Source organism: Phodopus roborovskii, unplaced genomic scaffold (assembly GCF_943737965.1).
Source record: "Phodopus roborovskii unplaced genomic scaffold, PHOROB, whole genome shotgun sequence".
NCBI classification, from domain to species: Eukaryota; Metazoa; Chordata; class Mammalia; order Rodentia; family Cricetidae; genus Phodopus; species Phodopus roborovskii.
The window spans coordinates 3,178,671-3,194,968 of NW_026125575.1; the positions used below are offsets into that span (position 1 = coordinate 3,178,671).

The 16,298-nt window shown below is 44.2% G+C and overlaps 1 protein-coding gene across 1 annotated transcript; it reads right to left on the reverse strand.

Moving 5' to 3' along the window:
* Positions 1-3,785: 3,785 nt before the first annotated feature.
* Positions 3,786-14,738, reverse strand: LOC127216947 (zinc finger protein 829). The gene is made up of 3 exons (XM_051177836.1): positions 14,665-14,738; positions 8,723-8,849; positions 3,786-5,469 (listed from the first exon to the last, which is right to left on the reverse strand). Exons 1-3 carry the CDS (start codon positions 14,671-14,673, stop codon positions 3,818-3,820), a joined length of 1,788 nt encoding a protein of 595 aa, XP_051033793.1. The 5' UTR covers positions 14,674-14,738; the 3' UTR covers positions 3,786-3,817.
* Positions 14,739-16,298: the final 1,560 nt, after the last annotated feature.

Sequence of the window (16,298 nt, forward strand, 5' to 3'; positions counted from 1 at the left end):
GGTTTAGGAGGTACAGGGTGTGTGTGGAAACCTGTCACTTACGGCTGGCTTTCAGAGTTAAAATCCACTCACTACTTAGAACTCTCTCTCGGCTTTGTGCTTACAGTTAGGGTGAGATGTGGGCTCTCAGCTTCCCCTGCCTGTCACCTGATACTATGCTTTCCCTGCCATCATGGACTCCAACCCTCTGAACCTATTGCACCCAAAGAGTTGTGTAGTTATGGTGTTTTAGCTCAACAACAGAAAAAGTAACGGATACAGAAATTAAGCCTAAAACTTACTGTTCCAACAATTTGGTCTTACTCTGATTTCCTTGTTATTTTTAGCCGTTTCGTTACTAACCTTCTATGTGGATACTTCTGTGTCAACTTTGCTGCCACTTTCCAAGCAATACTTTCAACTTTCTCTAACTACTCGGACTTGGTATCTTGAAAAACAAACGGTTGAATCCTAGGAAACAAAGCTAACAACCAGCGCAAACATGACACCTAAAAACAAGACACCCTGGCAGCTTACCCGTAAAAACCTTTCGCCCGTCTTTGAGTTCACTGGCATGTGCGATTCAAATTTAATATAGAGAGATCATTCAGACTGTTATCATTGGCTTCCACTTGGAATACTAGAGCCCAAGTCTAGGAATGTTCTTAGTCGACAACCTATCAGGTTCAAATTGACTTCTTGGACTATGCCAAAAATTAAAGTTTGCCTTTCTTTAGCTTCCAGGAAAATCACGACTTACTATAAATCTGCTTGGTCCGTAGAGAGGCCAACTTCTAACACCCCTCATTTGCAGTCCCCACAGCCATGAGTCAGACCCCACTTCCTCAACTGAACCCATCTTTTCCCAGTGATAGCGCACTATGGGTGCAGGGGCACAACTCTATTCTAATGTTGGAGATCCCGAGTATGGAGGTGTGGGATACTTCATCCTGAGTATGTCTCTTTCATATATTTTGGGTTGGCTGGATATTATACACTGTATGCGTGTGTGGAGCTACCAATTTTGACCTTCATTAATATGTCCAATGATTCACATTAGTCCAAAATACGCACAGAATTCATACAAATTCTACCCACGTGAAAAACAGCTTGTTTTTGTTCCATTCTACTTTCTTCCTTTCTGATTATTGAACAGGTAGATTTGTAGGCTGAAATATCTGCCTCAAATCAACAGTTGGACTCATAAAAACACCGGGCTCTACCGAGTTAAGAAATAGTCCAAGTGGTTAATGATTATTTCACATTTAACTATTTCTTGTTTTTGTTTTAAAGATTTAATGTATTGAATATCAAGATGGGAACAATAAAATCTCTACGATGTAAACCGTGGCCCCCAATAATGCCATCAGGTACAAATACCCAGGCAATATTTTATTAAAATTAAAAATTAGGATCTGGGGAGATAGTGCAGTGTTTAAGAGCAGTTGTTGCTTTTTCAGAGGTTCAGGGTTTGATTCCCAGCACCCACATGGTGGTGCAAAACCATCTGTAACTCCAGTTCCAAGGGATGCAACACTCCCTTCAACTTCTGTGGGTACCAGGCACGCAAGTGATGGACATACATGTATACACACATGCAGGCAACACTCACACGTAGGGTCCCCAAATAGACTGGGCACCTCTTGGGATGCCCCAAACCGTGAGGCTCAGGCCAGGACCCTGGAAGCCTTACCCCAACCTAGAGGCATATTTAACACCACACCCAACCTCTCCACTTAGCCAGATGCTCCATGTCATTCGTCAGGGTTCAGCTAGGCGAGTCCTTTCTAGACGAAAATACTAAGGGCTCCCCTCCGTGTACCCTGGACTCCAGTGCCTTTCTAGACGAAAATACTAAGGGCTCTGATGCCTGCTGTGTTGCTGTGAGAATAGGTCAGTTGAAGTTTCAAGAAGGTGGCCATTTACACTTCCAGACAACCCCCACCTCTCGCCCACCTATCCCAAACTACCCACGCTGGTAGTCAGGCCTCAGGTGACTTCCCTGGCACCCTTTCTTCATGGACACTGTGGAGTGCCTGGTGCTTCCTAGTTTCCCAGTTAAGCCAGCATGCTGGCACCACAGCACTTCAGTGACTCTTGAGGTGGCCCTAACCCAGAACAGCCATGTGTCTGCATTTCTGCAGTGGACTGAGAACCTTTGTATTCCACCAGGAAGGTTCAGATGATAGCAGCAGCAACTTTTAATATTGAGCTGCCATGTTGGTGCTCAGAAACACCAAGACCTCGAGGCTGATCTCATCCTTGGCTTGTGGACATTACTGTGTCTAACAAGGATTGTGTGTTCAGCGAGGGGATGCCTGGATTGGAGCTGCTCACCGTCGGAGGCTGGGACTGCATGAGAACCTCAAGAGTGCTTTCCTTCCTCCTGTCCTAGGCTGACTGCGGGTTCAGTCCACAACACTCTGAAACCTCTGGCCTGCCACATTTTGGCCATTTAGGAAAAGATCACCTGGCGATCATGGGGGAAATGAACAATGGAGGCTATTCCATTGCATATTAGTAATAGCCGTCATCTAGAACTTTACCCCGAATAAGGAGACCGTGTCCATGGTCTTTGGAGAATCTCTCAGTATGAATGCTCAGAGAGGAGTCCTGCTCTTCTGACATGTGTGGGAAAATGGCGTTCTTCCCAGGTTTCACAAGCGAGCACGTTTAGAGACTTTTAATACGTAAAACAATCGCACCGTTTGAGAAGTGAGAGTTGTTGGTACTGTTGAGAACCATGAGGGTTTTTTTTTTTTTTTTTTTTTTTTTTTTTTTTTTAACCAGATCAATTAATACTGTCTAGTAACTTTGAAGCAACATCAAAGGGTTTTACAACATTATTTACATTTGTGGATCTCTGGAATCAATTAAAACGAGAGCCCATATATAAAGAAAGGTTCTGTTACACTTTTTACACATGCACAGAAATTAAGTATCTCACTCCTTTTTTGAGCTGTGCATTTGGGACAAAGGTGAACCCTTTACTGTGTTCTCTGATGTTAACAAGCTTTGCACCTTGATTTAAAGGCTTAGACACACTTGGGATGTTTGTAGTTTTTCATTCTAGTATGAACTCTGGTCTTAAGGTGTGCAAAATGGAGCCAGTGTTTGGCACTTTTTTCTATACTTGCAGGGTTTGTCTCGGGTGTGAGTTTTTGTGTGTAGCCAGAATTGAAAAGCTAGAAACGCTTCGAATCCCCCATGACAGCGCCCCTTACCAGCAGGAAGTAGTTTGGAAAGAACAATGCCCAAATTCCCAAATATTGTCTATAAAAGTTTGTTTTCATTTAAATGGACTTGGTTATATATATATATATATATATAAAAAAAAAAAGAAAAGCAAAGCTAGAAATGCTTTGCCAGGTTTTGAATATTTGCTAGTTTTTGTCTTAGGTTTGAATTCAATGTTCAGTAAGGGATGAGCAACAATTTAGATTTTTCCCACGTTAAAATATATATATATATATATATAAAATTTGTAGCTGGGCGTTGTTGGTACACGCCTTTAATCCCAGCACTTGGGAGACAGAGGCAGGTGGATCTCAGTGAGTTCGAGGCCAGCCTGGTCTACAGAACAAGTTCTAGGACAGGCTTGAATGCTACACAAAGAAACCCTTTCTCAAACAAACATTTGTGTTTCTTTCTAAAGTGAAGGTAGCACCTAGAACAGGATTATACACATTTAAGGGTTTCTCTGAGGGAAGAATTAATCTCTGACTTTGCTACGTTCACTGCTTCTGCAGTACTCACTCCCGATTTGAATCATGACAATAAACACGCTTTTGACCATGGGACACAGATTTACTACATTGTTCACATTTGTAGGCTTTATTTACGTATGGATTCTCTGGTGTTTTCTGAGGTTTGAACACTGGCTAAAGCATTTCCCACACTCGTCACATTTGTAGGGTTTCTCTCCTGTATGGATTCTCTGGTGTTGGGTAAGGTTTGTGCAATGGATGAAAGCCTTGCCACACTCTTTACACTTGTAAGGTTTCTCTCCTGTGTGAATTCTCTGGTGTTTAGTAAAAGATGACCGGCAGTTAAAGGCTTTGCCACATTCCTCACATTTGTAGGGTTTCTCTCCAGTGTGGATTCTCTGGTGTTTTCTGAGGCTTGAACACTGGGTAAAGGACTTTCCACACTGTTCACATCTGTAAGGTTTCTCTCCGGTGTGGATCCTCTGGTGTTCACTAAGCGTTGAGCTTTGAGTAAAGGCTTTGCCACATTCTGCACACCTGTAGGGCTTCTCTCCAGTGTGGATTACCTGGTGTTTTCTAAGGCTTGCACACTGGGTAAAGGATTTCCCACACTGTTTGCATTTGTAGGGTTTCTCTCCTGTGTGAATCCTCTGGTGCTGACTAAGAATTGAGCAGTGGTTGAAGCTTCTGCCACACTCTTCACATTTGTAGGGTTTTTCTCCTGTGTGGATTCTCTGATGTTTTTTAAGGCTTGTACACTGGGTAAAGGATTTCCCACATAATTTACATTTGTAGGGTTTTTCTCCCGTGTGAACTATGCTGTGTTTAGTGTAACTTGAGCAATACTTAAAGGCTTTGCCACATTCATTACATTTGTAGGATTTCTGGGCATACTGAATTTTATGTGTAGTAAGGTTTGAGGGATGATTAAACATTGAGTCACAATCTATATGCTTGTAATGTTTATCTTGAATATAGTTACATTGACGGACAGTAAACTTTGAGTCCTGGGAGAAGAAATTTTCACAGCTGAAAAGGTTCTCTGGAAACAGAGTACACTGATGTTTGCTGGGACTGGAGCCACGGTCCAAGTTACGACGCACTTTGTTACACTGACCAGATTTCTCTAAAACAATCATATCCTTGCAATTGTTTAGTGTAGTGCCATTACTGAAAGTTTCGCTGGTTTCTTCACACACGTTTGTAGTTTTCCAAGTATCTGTATCTGGATTTTGGTTATGTAATAATGGAACCGTAGCCAGCAGTCCACAATCGTTAGAACTGTGCACTTGGCCATAGGGAAGATCTACTTGCTGACTGAAGAGTAAGGATCTTTCAGGACTGGAAGTGTCTACCCAACCAGTTCTAGAGAGCGGTTCTCTGTTTCTCAATTCTTTGTCCATGGAAATGTTTGAGTGCAAGATTAATGCCCCTCTCAGGTCTTCCAAACTTTTCAAAGTTAAGTTACGCTGAGAAGTCTCCTGTGGAATTTTTTGTTTATAGATAAGTGGCTCTCCAAGAGCACCTGTCCTAACGTGAGTTCTTTTCGTAGCTGTTTTCTGCTCTTGGTCTCTGTTGTCGATGACACCTCTGCTATTGCTAGAGAGCACACACTGGTTACGTCCACCACGGCAGGCTGTTTGGCCTCGATCCTCATCTGTATTTGCCCAATTTCTTAAACTTTTAAGGCCGTAACTTCCGCATCTTCCGTTAGTCACATTTTTAAAGGAGTATTTTAGGATCTGTTCTGGTGGAAAGTTCTGGGTACAATGATGAGAAAGAGCTGAAATGAATGGAAACAAACAAATTAATTTAACAGACCCTGATAATTACAGTTTATAAAAATATGTAAAGGTATACCAGGTTGGAACATCAGTGGGAAACCCCAGGACCAAAGGGATCATTACTCTCTTGCATTTTAACTTTAGAACAAAACAAAACAAAAAACTACCAAATTGAACTTGTGCACCTTTCCATATCCAGTTAGAAAATCACAGCACACCCACAAAGCCAAGGACAGTTTGATTGTAGCAGGAAACAAAGTTGTTGCTTTTGTCAACCACAGACCCTCTTTTTCCTCTTAAACATTGTAGGCAATCAGGAAATTAAATCCTCCATCTCCATCAGCAGTATCTATCTATCTATCTATCTATCTATCTATCTATCTATCTATCTATCTATCATCCATCCATCCATCCATCTACTTTTGGGTAGGGAATGCCTGAAACCTGGCTACTTAAAATGACAGACTGTAGGAGATATCAGACACATTTTTATTTAATTATTTTTTGATTTTTCAAGTCAGGGTTTCTCTGTGTAGTTTTGTAGACCAGGCTGGCCTTAAACTCACAGAGATCCGCCCGCCTCTGCCTCCTGAGTGTTGGGATTAAAGGCTGGTGACACCACCACCCGGCTGATATCAGGTATATTTTACATGACAGTTTTATACAACTGAGACCAAAGGCAAATACTGTTTTGGTACTCCAAATTGTCACTGGGGTGGAGAGCCTGGGATAGCTAATGAAGTCTGTATGAAGACATAACTCATATAAAAGATGTCCTAAGAACAGGTTTCAGAGTCCTCAATCAAAGGCACTATGAAGATATCCTGCGGAGGGAAAAAAAGCAACTTTCTGAATATAAAACATATTACTGGTGTTTACCCATTTCACCGAAAAACACATGTAACCCAGTCACCATGCACAGCATGCTATTTTTAAGTTCATGTTTATGTTGGAGTAGCTCTGTGGGAAGACCATGGACAACACTGCTAACTCACCATTCAAAAGCTGATTTATGAATCACATACACCAGACAACTGTCTGAAGGATTAGTGAAATGCAGAAAACGTTACCGTCAGGAGAAGGAGGAAACAGACAAAGAAATAGACACGGTAAGCGAATAATATAGGCGCGATGAATTCAGTAAGAAGTAATGGTGGAAAAACTAAAAAAAAGTATGATCAAGAAACACATCAGAACCCAAGCGGCTTAATTAGCTGCTTCAGGCTGAGAGAGAGAAAGAGAAAGAGAGAGAGAGGAGAGAGAGACACACACAGAGAGAGAATGGAAACGACCCATGCACTGGAGTCTGTGTTTCACAAGTCACAAAGGTGATCTTGAGAGCAGCAGAGGTAATGTGTCCTCTCTAGGACACCCTGTGTGGCCTCAGGGGAGCTTTTAAAGGAAGTACTGTAATGAGACACGAGACGCAGAACACAGTGAACAGGCTGAAGGGACAAAAATCTAAGACGTATAACACCCGGACAACCCATTCTTCACAGCGAAAGGAAAACTCTAATCACGCTAAGTGGCCATCACCACTGGACTGCCCTACTGTTACAAGGTAACACAAGTAATAAGATCTCAAAAGCTCTGTGGGAAGTCAAACACAGAGCAACAGGGCTCCAGGGACTTACGAGGATGTACAACACACTTTTGATTTCTGAATAGAGCTTAAAACACAAAAGCAAAAGCTTCTTCATGAATCTCTGTTAAAGCACACAGACACACTCTAAATAAAACAGCTATTATCAGTAATACCACAGGAAAGGGCAATGTAATTACAAAGGAAATTTGTGTGGACTGGAAATTATATTGTCATTAGTGCATACAAGAAAATGGAGAGAATTATGCTGTATTACTGAGACTCTCTTAGATGTAAGGAGTCAGGTATGCTAAAAATCACGAAGTGAGGGGACAAAGGCAGCTGGTGTGGCCATAGTTATGCTATCAAAAAAATATACTTTCAGTCAAAAACAGTTATGTGATATGAGATCACAGTCATAAACTGTGATGAAATAAAATAACCATGCTGGCAAGTTTTGTTTTGTTTTAATCAACTAGACAGACGCTGGCCTTCCAAGAGGAGGGAACCTCAATTGAAAGCATGGCCCTATGACATTGGCTTGTGGACAAGCCTGGGGTGGGGTGGGATGATTGGCATAGAAGAACGCAGCCCATTGTGGTTGCTGTCATCCCTGGCAGGTGGTCTAGGAAATGTATGAAAGTAGACTGAGCAGGCTGTGGGGAGCAGCCCAGTAAAAGCTGGACCACTCACAGGCCTTTCCTGCCTCCAACTCCCTGCCCCGTTCCTGCCCTTCCTGCCCTCCGTGATGGGCTGAGATGCGGAACTCTGCTTTTGGTCATGTTGTCTTATCGAAACCACAGAATCCTTAAGGAAGAAAAACACAACGGCCACTTTCCCAGGAGCGTGCACTTGTAATAGATACACATTCAATACACTCCCCATTTCCCACATACAGGGTTTAAACACTGTGAATTGAAGATGCTGAAAGCTCCGTAATAATCCTGAGCTCATATCCCTACTTCTCATACTGTAAAATAAAGCTGCAATGAGGACTAATTAGGGAACAAATCCTGAAAAATACTGTGAAAATTAGGCCTACGGACACAAACAAATACTAAGCCGGATTACCTGGTAGGGTATGACACAGTCCTAACACACAGGAGAGTACTGAAGTTCATTTCTAACTACAATGAAATAATAGACATTCACAATGGAAGAGAAATAAGAAAACTTAATACCGTGTGTCCCATATAGGACATAGTCTCGACTATGTTATTATTATTACAGAACGAGAAGTTCAAAGTAATATGACTGTCATATCTAATATAATCTAGAGAATCTGTTTAATCTCTATCAAAACCTGAAAACTATTTTTAGCAGAAGTGCCTAGGCAAATCCAAAAAATCAGAAGACTCACTGTTGGAAAACAGCAGTCGGCTGACCCCACCCCTGACGATGGGCCATGGGCTCATGGCCACGTCGTCGATACGTCAGGCTTTACCTGGCTGCTCACACTTTACCTGGCTGCGCAGGGGACTCAGTTACGCATGCGCAGTCCCCCTTTTAAGGCAAGCCCCCCCCACACCCCCTCCTGCTTTCGGCTGACCACCAGCTACCCCCCCCTTCTCTCCCTCCTCTCAATAAACTCCACGTGGACGCTGAGTCTCATGTTTGTGTTTCATAGGCAAAGGCGTGTGTCAGGAGCTCTGTGGGAATGCTGTCCTCACCCACAGACACCAGGTTTCTGTAGTTCTCCAACATCACGTCCCTATACAGACTCTGCTGAGGAGCATCTAGGCATTCCCACTCGTCCGGAGAGAAATCAATGGCCACATCGCTGAAAGTCAGCTGGTCCTGAAATAAAAAGCGAACAGGAATGAATACCACGCTGACCAGGGTTTTGGTGTCACCCTAGCGGAAATGAGAGTTAGAGAATTTGTGGTGACGCAGGCAGCTAAAACTGTTCAGTAAGGTGCTTTATCTACCACACCAATATCCTCCGGCATCTGACCTGACCTGGCCTAGTTTATGCATGGCATAGCACCCGCTGAGCCAGTGCAAACATTCCCCCCCTTAACGCACCCAACGTGTCAGAGAAAAGCACCACTATCAAGATATGCACTATGCAAACTCATGCAGCAACACTGAGAATATTTCTTAGATGACAATCACGGTGAGTTACAACGACATTCTTTCTGATTCAGGAGGAGTTCTGGACCGGAGTCGGGCTACCCGAGCACAGCTCAGTAGTAATGCCGACGTCACTGTCCAAGGGCTGTTCGCTAGTAGCCAGCGGAAGAATTCACTGGTAAGTTTGACATTTAAAGTAATCATGCACTGTATGATACTAGGAAGTATAGTAAGGATAACTTTTTGATTTTTTTAAAACGATTACCTTCGATCAGAATGATTTTACGTTTCTTTTTTTTTCTACATCATTCTGTCAAGCACACAGCTATTGGCCAAGCCTAGGTCCTGACCAAATGTACCTGGTCCAGAAATCAGACGGAAACATAAAGTTAAAATAACTAAAATAACCTTCAAGAAGTTTTCCCATGAGATTGGGAATGGAAATGTGTTAAAAAGGCAGCAAAGCAAAACTGATCAAATAGTATTTGTATTTTATTTCTACACATAAAAATGGTAGCTATAAATCCAAAACAGTAGACTGTGGCTGTATCTACCACCCAGTGACAGAGCGCTTGCCTAGTACACATGGGCCCTGGGCTCCTCCGGGAAGATCTGTGACAGCTACTCTGCTTTCCTGTTCTCTGTCCTTGGCGATTTTACACTAAACTGTATGGGAGTTGAATTTGCAAATCCTACACTTTTCCACATACGATGGATTGTTTATTGAATTATTTATCTAGTAACACATAAACAAAGAATATTATATTCTCCAAAAAGGGTAGAATAACATAATATCCATTTTGGGGTATGAATTTTAAATGCTTCAAAAGGTTGTTTAATGCTATGAACACTGAGTATTTTGAATGGTTTATTGCAATTCTGAATATTCTGTCATTTAAAGCTCTGGACATACTTAGGAAGCAGAAGTCTGAGGTCCAGGACTGGAAGAGACACCATGACCAAAGCAACTCATAAAAGACAGCATTTATTTGGGGGATTGCTGGCTGTTTCAGAGGGCTAGCTCATTATCAACAAGGTAGGGAGCATGATGGCAGGCGGGCGGGCGGGCGGATGGAGAAGCAGCTGAGGGCTACATCCTGAGGCAGGCATGGGCTTCTGAGACGTTAAAGCCCACCCTGAGCAATGCACCTCCTAAATCTCCCAAACAGCTGACCAACTGGGACTAAGCACGTAAACACGTGAGCCTGCGAGGGGCATCATCCCTTAAACTACCACGTCAAGCATCCCAGCTATTATTCCAGCCCCACAACACATTACGGAGGGGTCCTAGGGTCAAGCTTCACCAGTAATGGACTCAGATCCCCTTATCTGGGGAGAACAACATCCCCACAATGCTGGGGACCCAGGATGACTCTGAAATGGGGCCCTGGATCCCAGGGTGATGATAACAGCTGCTAAATGAGTGCACTTCCCTGTCTTGTAAGACAGGAGCGAGAGAATGGCTAACTGAACTACATGGGAATCCAGGAAAGTCCATGAAATCGTAAAAAAGAAATATAAAACATAACCCTAGAGAAAAGATACATAGTGGGTACAAAAGAAGGCAATTAGCATGTGGAAGTAATGCTTTTTAACAAAAGACAAAAATAAACAAACAAAAAAACCAGTTGCCATGCAAACAAATGAACAGGAGGCGCCAGAAAAGTTTTAGGAGGGATGGAGCAGCACAGGGAAACACCAGCACCATTATTCACAAGGTAAGGGACATGTGTGGAACATGTATGTGCTGGCTGACACAAGCTACAGTCATCTGGGAAGACTAAACTTGCACCGAGAATGCTTTCATACAAGTGGCCTGTGGGCATGCCTGTGGAGGCATTTTCTTGATTGGTGACTGATGTAGGAAGGCTCAGCCCACTGTTACCACTTCTGGGCTGCTAGCTCTGAGTTACAAAAGAAAGAAAACGGAGCAGTCCATGTGACGGCAATGTACATAACGGTGAGTTGGTTCATGACAACAGAATCCCCTCCCTTCGGAAAAGATCTGCTGCTTTAGGCAGGGGAGGTTCTTGCAGTCTAGAGGCAAGGCATGGGCATCAAACTGCTCCAAGTCACCATATAATGTGTAAAATAAAGGCTTCCAAGCTGTGTCTTGCCCCGAGTGGCTCCATTTTGAGTGAAAACGGAAAAGAAAAATGACTCTGCAGCTCACCCGTATACCAACCATGAAGCCAAGATTGGTAACTGTTCATATAAGTAAAAAGGCTGTCAACTATACATTTATTTTTGTTAATTATTTATTTTGTTCCCCAACCAGTCCCCTTACCCTCCCCCTCTGCCCACATCCCGAAACCACTCCTCCTCTCTTTTCGGAAAAGGTCAGGCCTCTCATGGATATCGATAAAACATAGCACATCAAGTTTCAGTACGACTAAGCTCCTCCCCTTGTGTTAAGGTTTATAAGGAGTAAGGTTTTTCCTCCCGCCACCGATCTTGTCCCGCCGCCGCACCAGCCCCAGTTAACACACCGAGACTCTGTATTTGATATTGCTGCTGTTGGCCATTACTTGTTTCTTATCGGCTAGCTCTGTCTTAATTATTAACCCATTTCTATGTATTTCCACATGGTCTTACCAGCGAGAGGCAGCTGGCGGTTCTGCTTTCTCCAGACTCTCCATCTTGATCCCTCCTTCCTACTTCCTCTTTCCTCATTCTCTCCTAGCCCCTCCCATCTTCCTTTCCTACTGGCCAACAGTGCTTTATTCATTAACCAGTATGAGAAACATATATACATAATGGCATCTCCCATCATCTCCTCTTTTCTGTCTAAATAAAAAGAAGGGTTTTAACCGAGACCCAGCATGAGGAACTGGTTCCCCAAAGCTAGCCAAAGCATTAGGGACAGCCCCTGATCCCACTGTTAGGAGTCCTGCAAGCAGGCCAAGCTATGCAACTGTCACACATATGTAGATGGTCTAGGTCGGTCCCATGCAGGCTCCCTGGTTGTCAGATCAGACTCCGTGAGATCAGAGCCCGGGTTATCAACTATAAATTTAACAAGGAGGATTATAAATTACACTGCCCTATGGACATATTAATAGTATGATGATGGGAGATGTCATTCTGTAAATATGTTTCTCTTATTGGTTAATGAATAAAGCACTGTTGAACAATAGGAAAGCAAGATAGGCGGGACTAGGAGACAAGGAGGATTCTGGAAGGAGTAGGGAGGAGATCCAAGATGGAGGACGGAGAGAGAAGAAAGCCAGCCCCACTCTCCAGTTAAGATGAGACCACGTGGAAGTACTTAGATTAATAGAAATGGGTTAATATTTAAGACAGAGGTAGCCAATAAGAAACAAGTAACTGGCCAACAGCATTTATATCTAATACAGCGTCTCTGTGTGTTATTTGGGGCTGGCGCGGCGGTGGACAAGACCGGCAGGAAAAACCTTACTCATAACAGTATATCAGGAAAACCAGGCCTGAGAACTAACCTAGAAGCCCAGACAAACCAGCATAGTGCGTCTGCACCTGGACCCCACTAAAAGGACACCCACCACTGTGATGGAAATGCCACTGGACCACTCAGTATGTGTCAAGGGATCACCAGAGAACCCCAGACAGTTCCCTGGGTTTCCGTTCTCTATGGCCACACTCCGTGACAAGGTCCACGCAAATCCTCTTTCTCTCCTGTGCATGATCCCGTTCCTTAGCAAAAGCGAGCCATGTCGCCATCGCAGGGCTCCCCTGCTTCTCCAGCAGCTCCACTACTGGGTTCACTAATACCAAACTAAAATAAAACAGCAATGAACAATGCTTAAGAGCTAAATATAGCCAACCTCCACAAAGGGCCTTAGATTTTCCCATGTATTTTCTGAGAATTTCACAAGACTATTAACTTTTATTCACATTAAAAACAAAACAAACAAACAAAACCACTTAACTATTCAAGAACTTCTCTTGCCTAAGGGTTTCACCTCATAAGCTATAATGTTATTTATCACGCCCCAGGAACTAGCCCAAGATCTTCTTTTAAGGTCTTCAGTAACCCTCTGAGATGCAAGTTCAGAATGCACCGAGGCCCGTGTGTCTTAACCCAATAACAGGCTCCCAGAAGCCTGAGTGTGATCTCCTGGCTCCCCAGGCCCTCTCTTCAGGTTGGTCACACTGACTCCATCCAGGTCTACCAGCTCTTTGTGGAAGCAGTTTGTCTATGCTATGAAGGATCCAAGTTAAGAGCTTCCATCGGGCTGTATCATGAGCCTTCCGGCTCTGGCATGAAGAGGAAGTAAGCACAGATACACCCGGGTGAAACTGACGGACAAATTTTCCACGGGCTACAACTCTAAAACGCAGCGACTGCTGCTGACTCCAGCAACAAGTTTTCAGTGCATCTAGCCAGTGGCCACCCGGCAGTACAGATTCTAGTAACTTGAATCGGTGACAATACACAGCCAGCAGGTGACAGGCCAGCTTTAGGAACACACGTTCCACAGCCCTCAGAATCAAGTGATCGGGGTTCACAGAGGTGCGCAGAGACCGAAGGGACAGTCAGCCAGGGAGCTATCTGGGCTGACCTACGTCCTCCGCCATATGTTATGGTTGTGTAGCTTGTGTAGTTCTTGCGGGACTCCTAGCAGTGGGAGCAGAGTCTGTCTTTGACTTTTCTGACTTGGCCCTGGCACCCGAAATGTCAGTAGATGTGGTTCAATGCACAAGATTGGACCTGTCAATACTCTGTGGGGGAGGGCTCATGAGCCCTCATCCCTCCCCGAGGATTTGTGGTAGGTGACAGTTGATAAGGGGTGGAGGGATACTCTCTCTACTAGTGTTGCCACTAGTGAGATGTCTGTCCAGGCTCCGGTAGATAACCTGTCAGTAAATAACCCTACCGAAGCTCACTGGTTCACCAAGATAGGACTTAAATACAATCACCAGGGAAGAAGGGGACGAGCGAGAGGTAATGGAGGACACGTTTAAAACACACAAACATGTATGAAGATGTCCCAATGACACCCATTACTATGTATGATTAATATATGCTACTATAAAAACTTCTTACAACAGCAATGGAGCGCCATTTATTACCTGGAAGGGGGAAAAAAATGACAAAAGGTGTCCGAAATACACACAACTGAAATAATCAGTTGATAACACTGTTTGAGAATGACACACATATTTGGGATTTAGGATTTAAATACCAGACCCAGGCCCTGTAGGCTGGGGAAAGGGTTTTGGATCTGAGCCCCCTACTTCCTGTACATTCAGCAAGCTCAGGGGAAAACTTTGGGAGGAGGAGGAGGAACCTGGAGCCCAGCAGCTCTCCGGCAGGAACCTCCTCCTTGGAGAACGCGATGCTCCTTCCGAGCATCTCCAGCAGTCTGCGAAGCTGGCTGCAGACACAGAGAGGGGAAGGGACTGGACTGAATCAAACTCCCTGTCAGCCCAGCTCCGCCCTTCCGGGGTACCGGAGGACGCTAGCTAGGTCCAGCACCCGCCCAGCCCCGCCCTAGCCCCCGGGAGCGCAGCATCCCTCCTACCTAACCCTCCGCGCAGCCTCGGGGCCATCGCTCACCGTCTCCATGGTCCACGAGCATCTCCAGCCCCCGCAGCTCGCCCAGCAACAGCGATCTCATCAGGACCACCCTGAGACAGTTTAAACACAAAGGCCCGAGACAGGGTATAGGCTCGCGAGACCGGCAAGGCCAGCCCCTCCGCTCCCGGGAGCTTGATTGGCAGTTTCTCAACCAACGCTGCTTCGACTACAGCGACCGCCCACAGGCTATGATTGACACCAGACAGCGCCAATGACGTCAGAAAGCACCCAGGTCCGAATGAGGTTCGAATGACAGTTCCATGCTGGACCCGCTTCAGAGCAGAGGAGGGCTTCGTGAGGACGTAGTCCCCAGGGGAACTGTGGCTTTTCCCTTCTGCGTGATGGTGTCAGCGAGTCAGCGGTTGTACATGTATGCACACACGATCTGCAGCTCAGAGAGCATAGCGGCAGTTATTTTTTCATCCCCTAGAACTTGTTTGGACTCTGTCCTGATGGAGCCATGCCCAAGTCAGCGATGTCCAATACAAACAAATGAGAAGGGGAGGGTCGATTTAAAACGTTCCGGTGCCCTTTTACACTTTAAGAAATTAAAAGAGCTGCTTCTTATCCAGGCGCTAAACAGGCATTAACTGGCTCAGAGGTAAGTGAGGACCGACCCTTCCCGCATAATCAGCTTAGGAGGAGACCCCGTCTTTCCCTAGTAACATCAGTTTTAAGAAGTATCACTTGGGTGCCGCAAATAGCCAAGGAGAACAGGATCGCACCTAACATGACGCTAGCAGAAAAGGGAATGTTTGTGTCACGCTTGCTTGAAGATGCTGCATTTTATTTCATATAATACAGCTTCCTAATGGGAAAATTATCAGGGTCCTTCAAGATTAATGACACTTGCCAACACACACACACACACACACACACACACACACACACACACACACACACACAAATTTTTGTGTTGCCAATATGCTTAGCAATTGATGATCGATTTGTAGACTATGAGAATGGTTTAGAACATAGAAAGGGCTCATTGCCTTTGGTCCTAAAATTCTTTCATATTTCTAATGGAAATATTAAATGCGGTAGACTGCTGCATTATTTCTTGTATAAAGCAGCAAAACCAAAAGAAAAAATATCATTGAAACAATAATTAAGTAAGTGCCCACGGCACATCAACAAAACAATATTTTAGCTATTAGAACAGACTATCTGTTCTGTGATGAAGACAGACAATGAATGCTATAGCAGTTCTTTAAAAATTAAATAGAACCAGATGAGAATAAAGGGAAAAGAGGAGGGATTGCAAGAAACCAATGTCTATGGCTCATTTTCAATAAGAGGCACATTTAGAGCTCACGGAGAGTCACAGGTAGCAACAGACACTAAGGCCAAGTCTTCTGTAGCTGGTAGCTGGCCCTGCTTGTCTAGACACAGTCAGTTCACTGTATGTACCCCTCACACACATTCTGTAAGTGAGGCCAGTAAGCTCATTGGTTTTCCAAAACAGACTTCAGTGGAATGGTAGAACAGGCAGGCATTGCTTATACGGACCCAGGGAAAGACCTCTTGGAACACATGGCTTCATTGAAAAAATGTCTTCTATGCCTTTAGAAAGGAATTACTTACCTTCTTTAATACCCATGTGCTGTATAGTT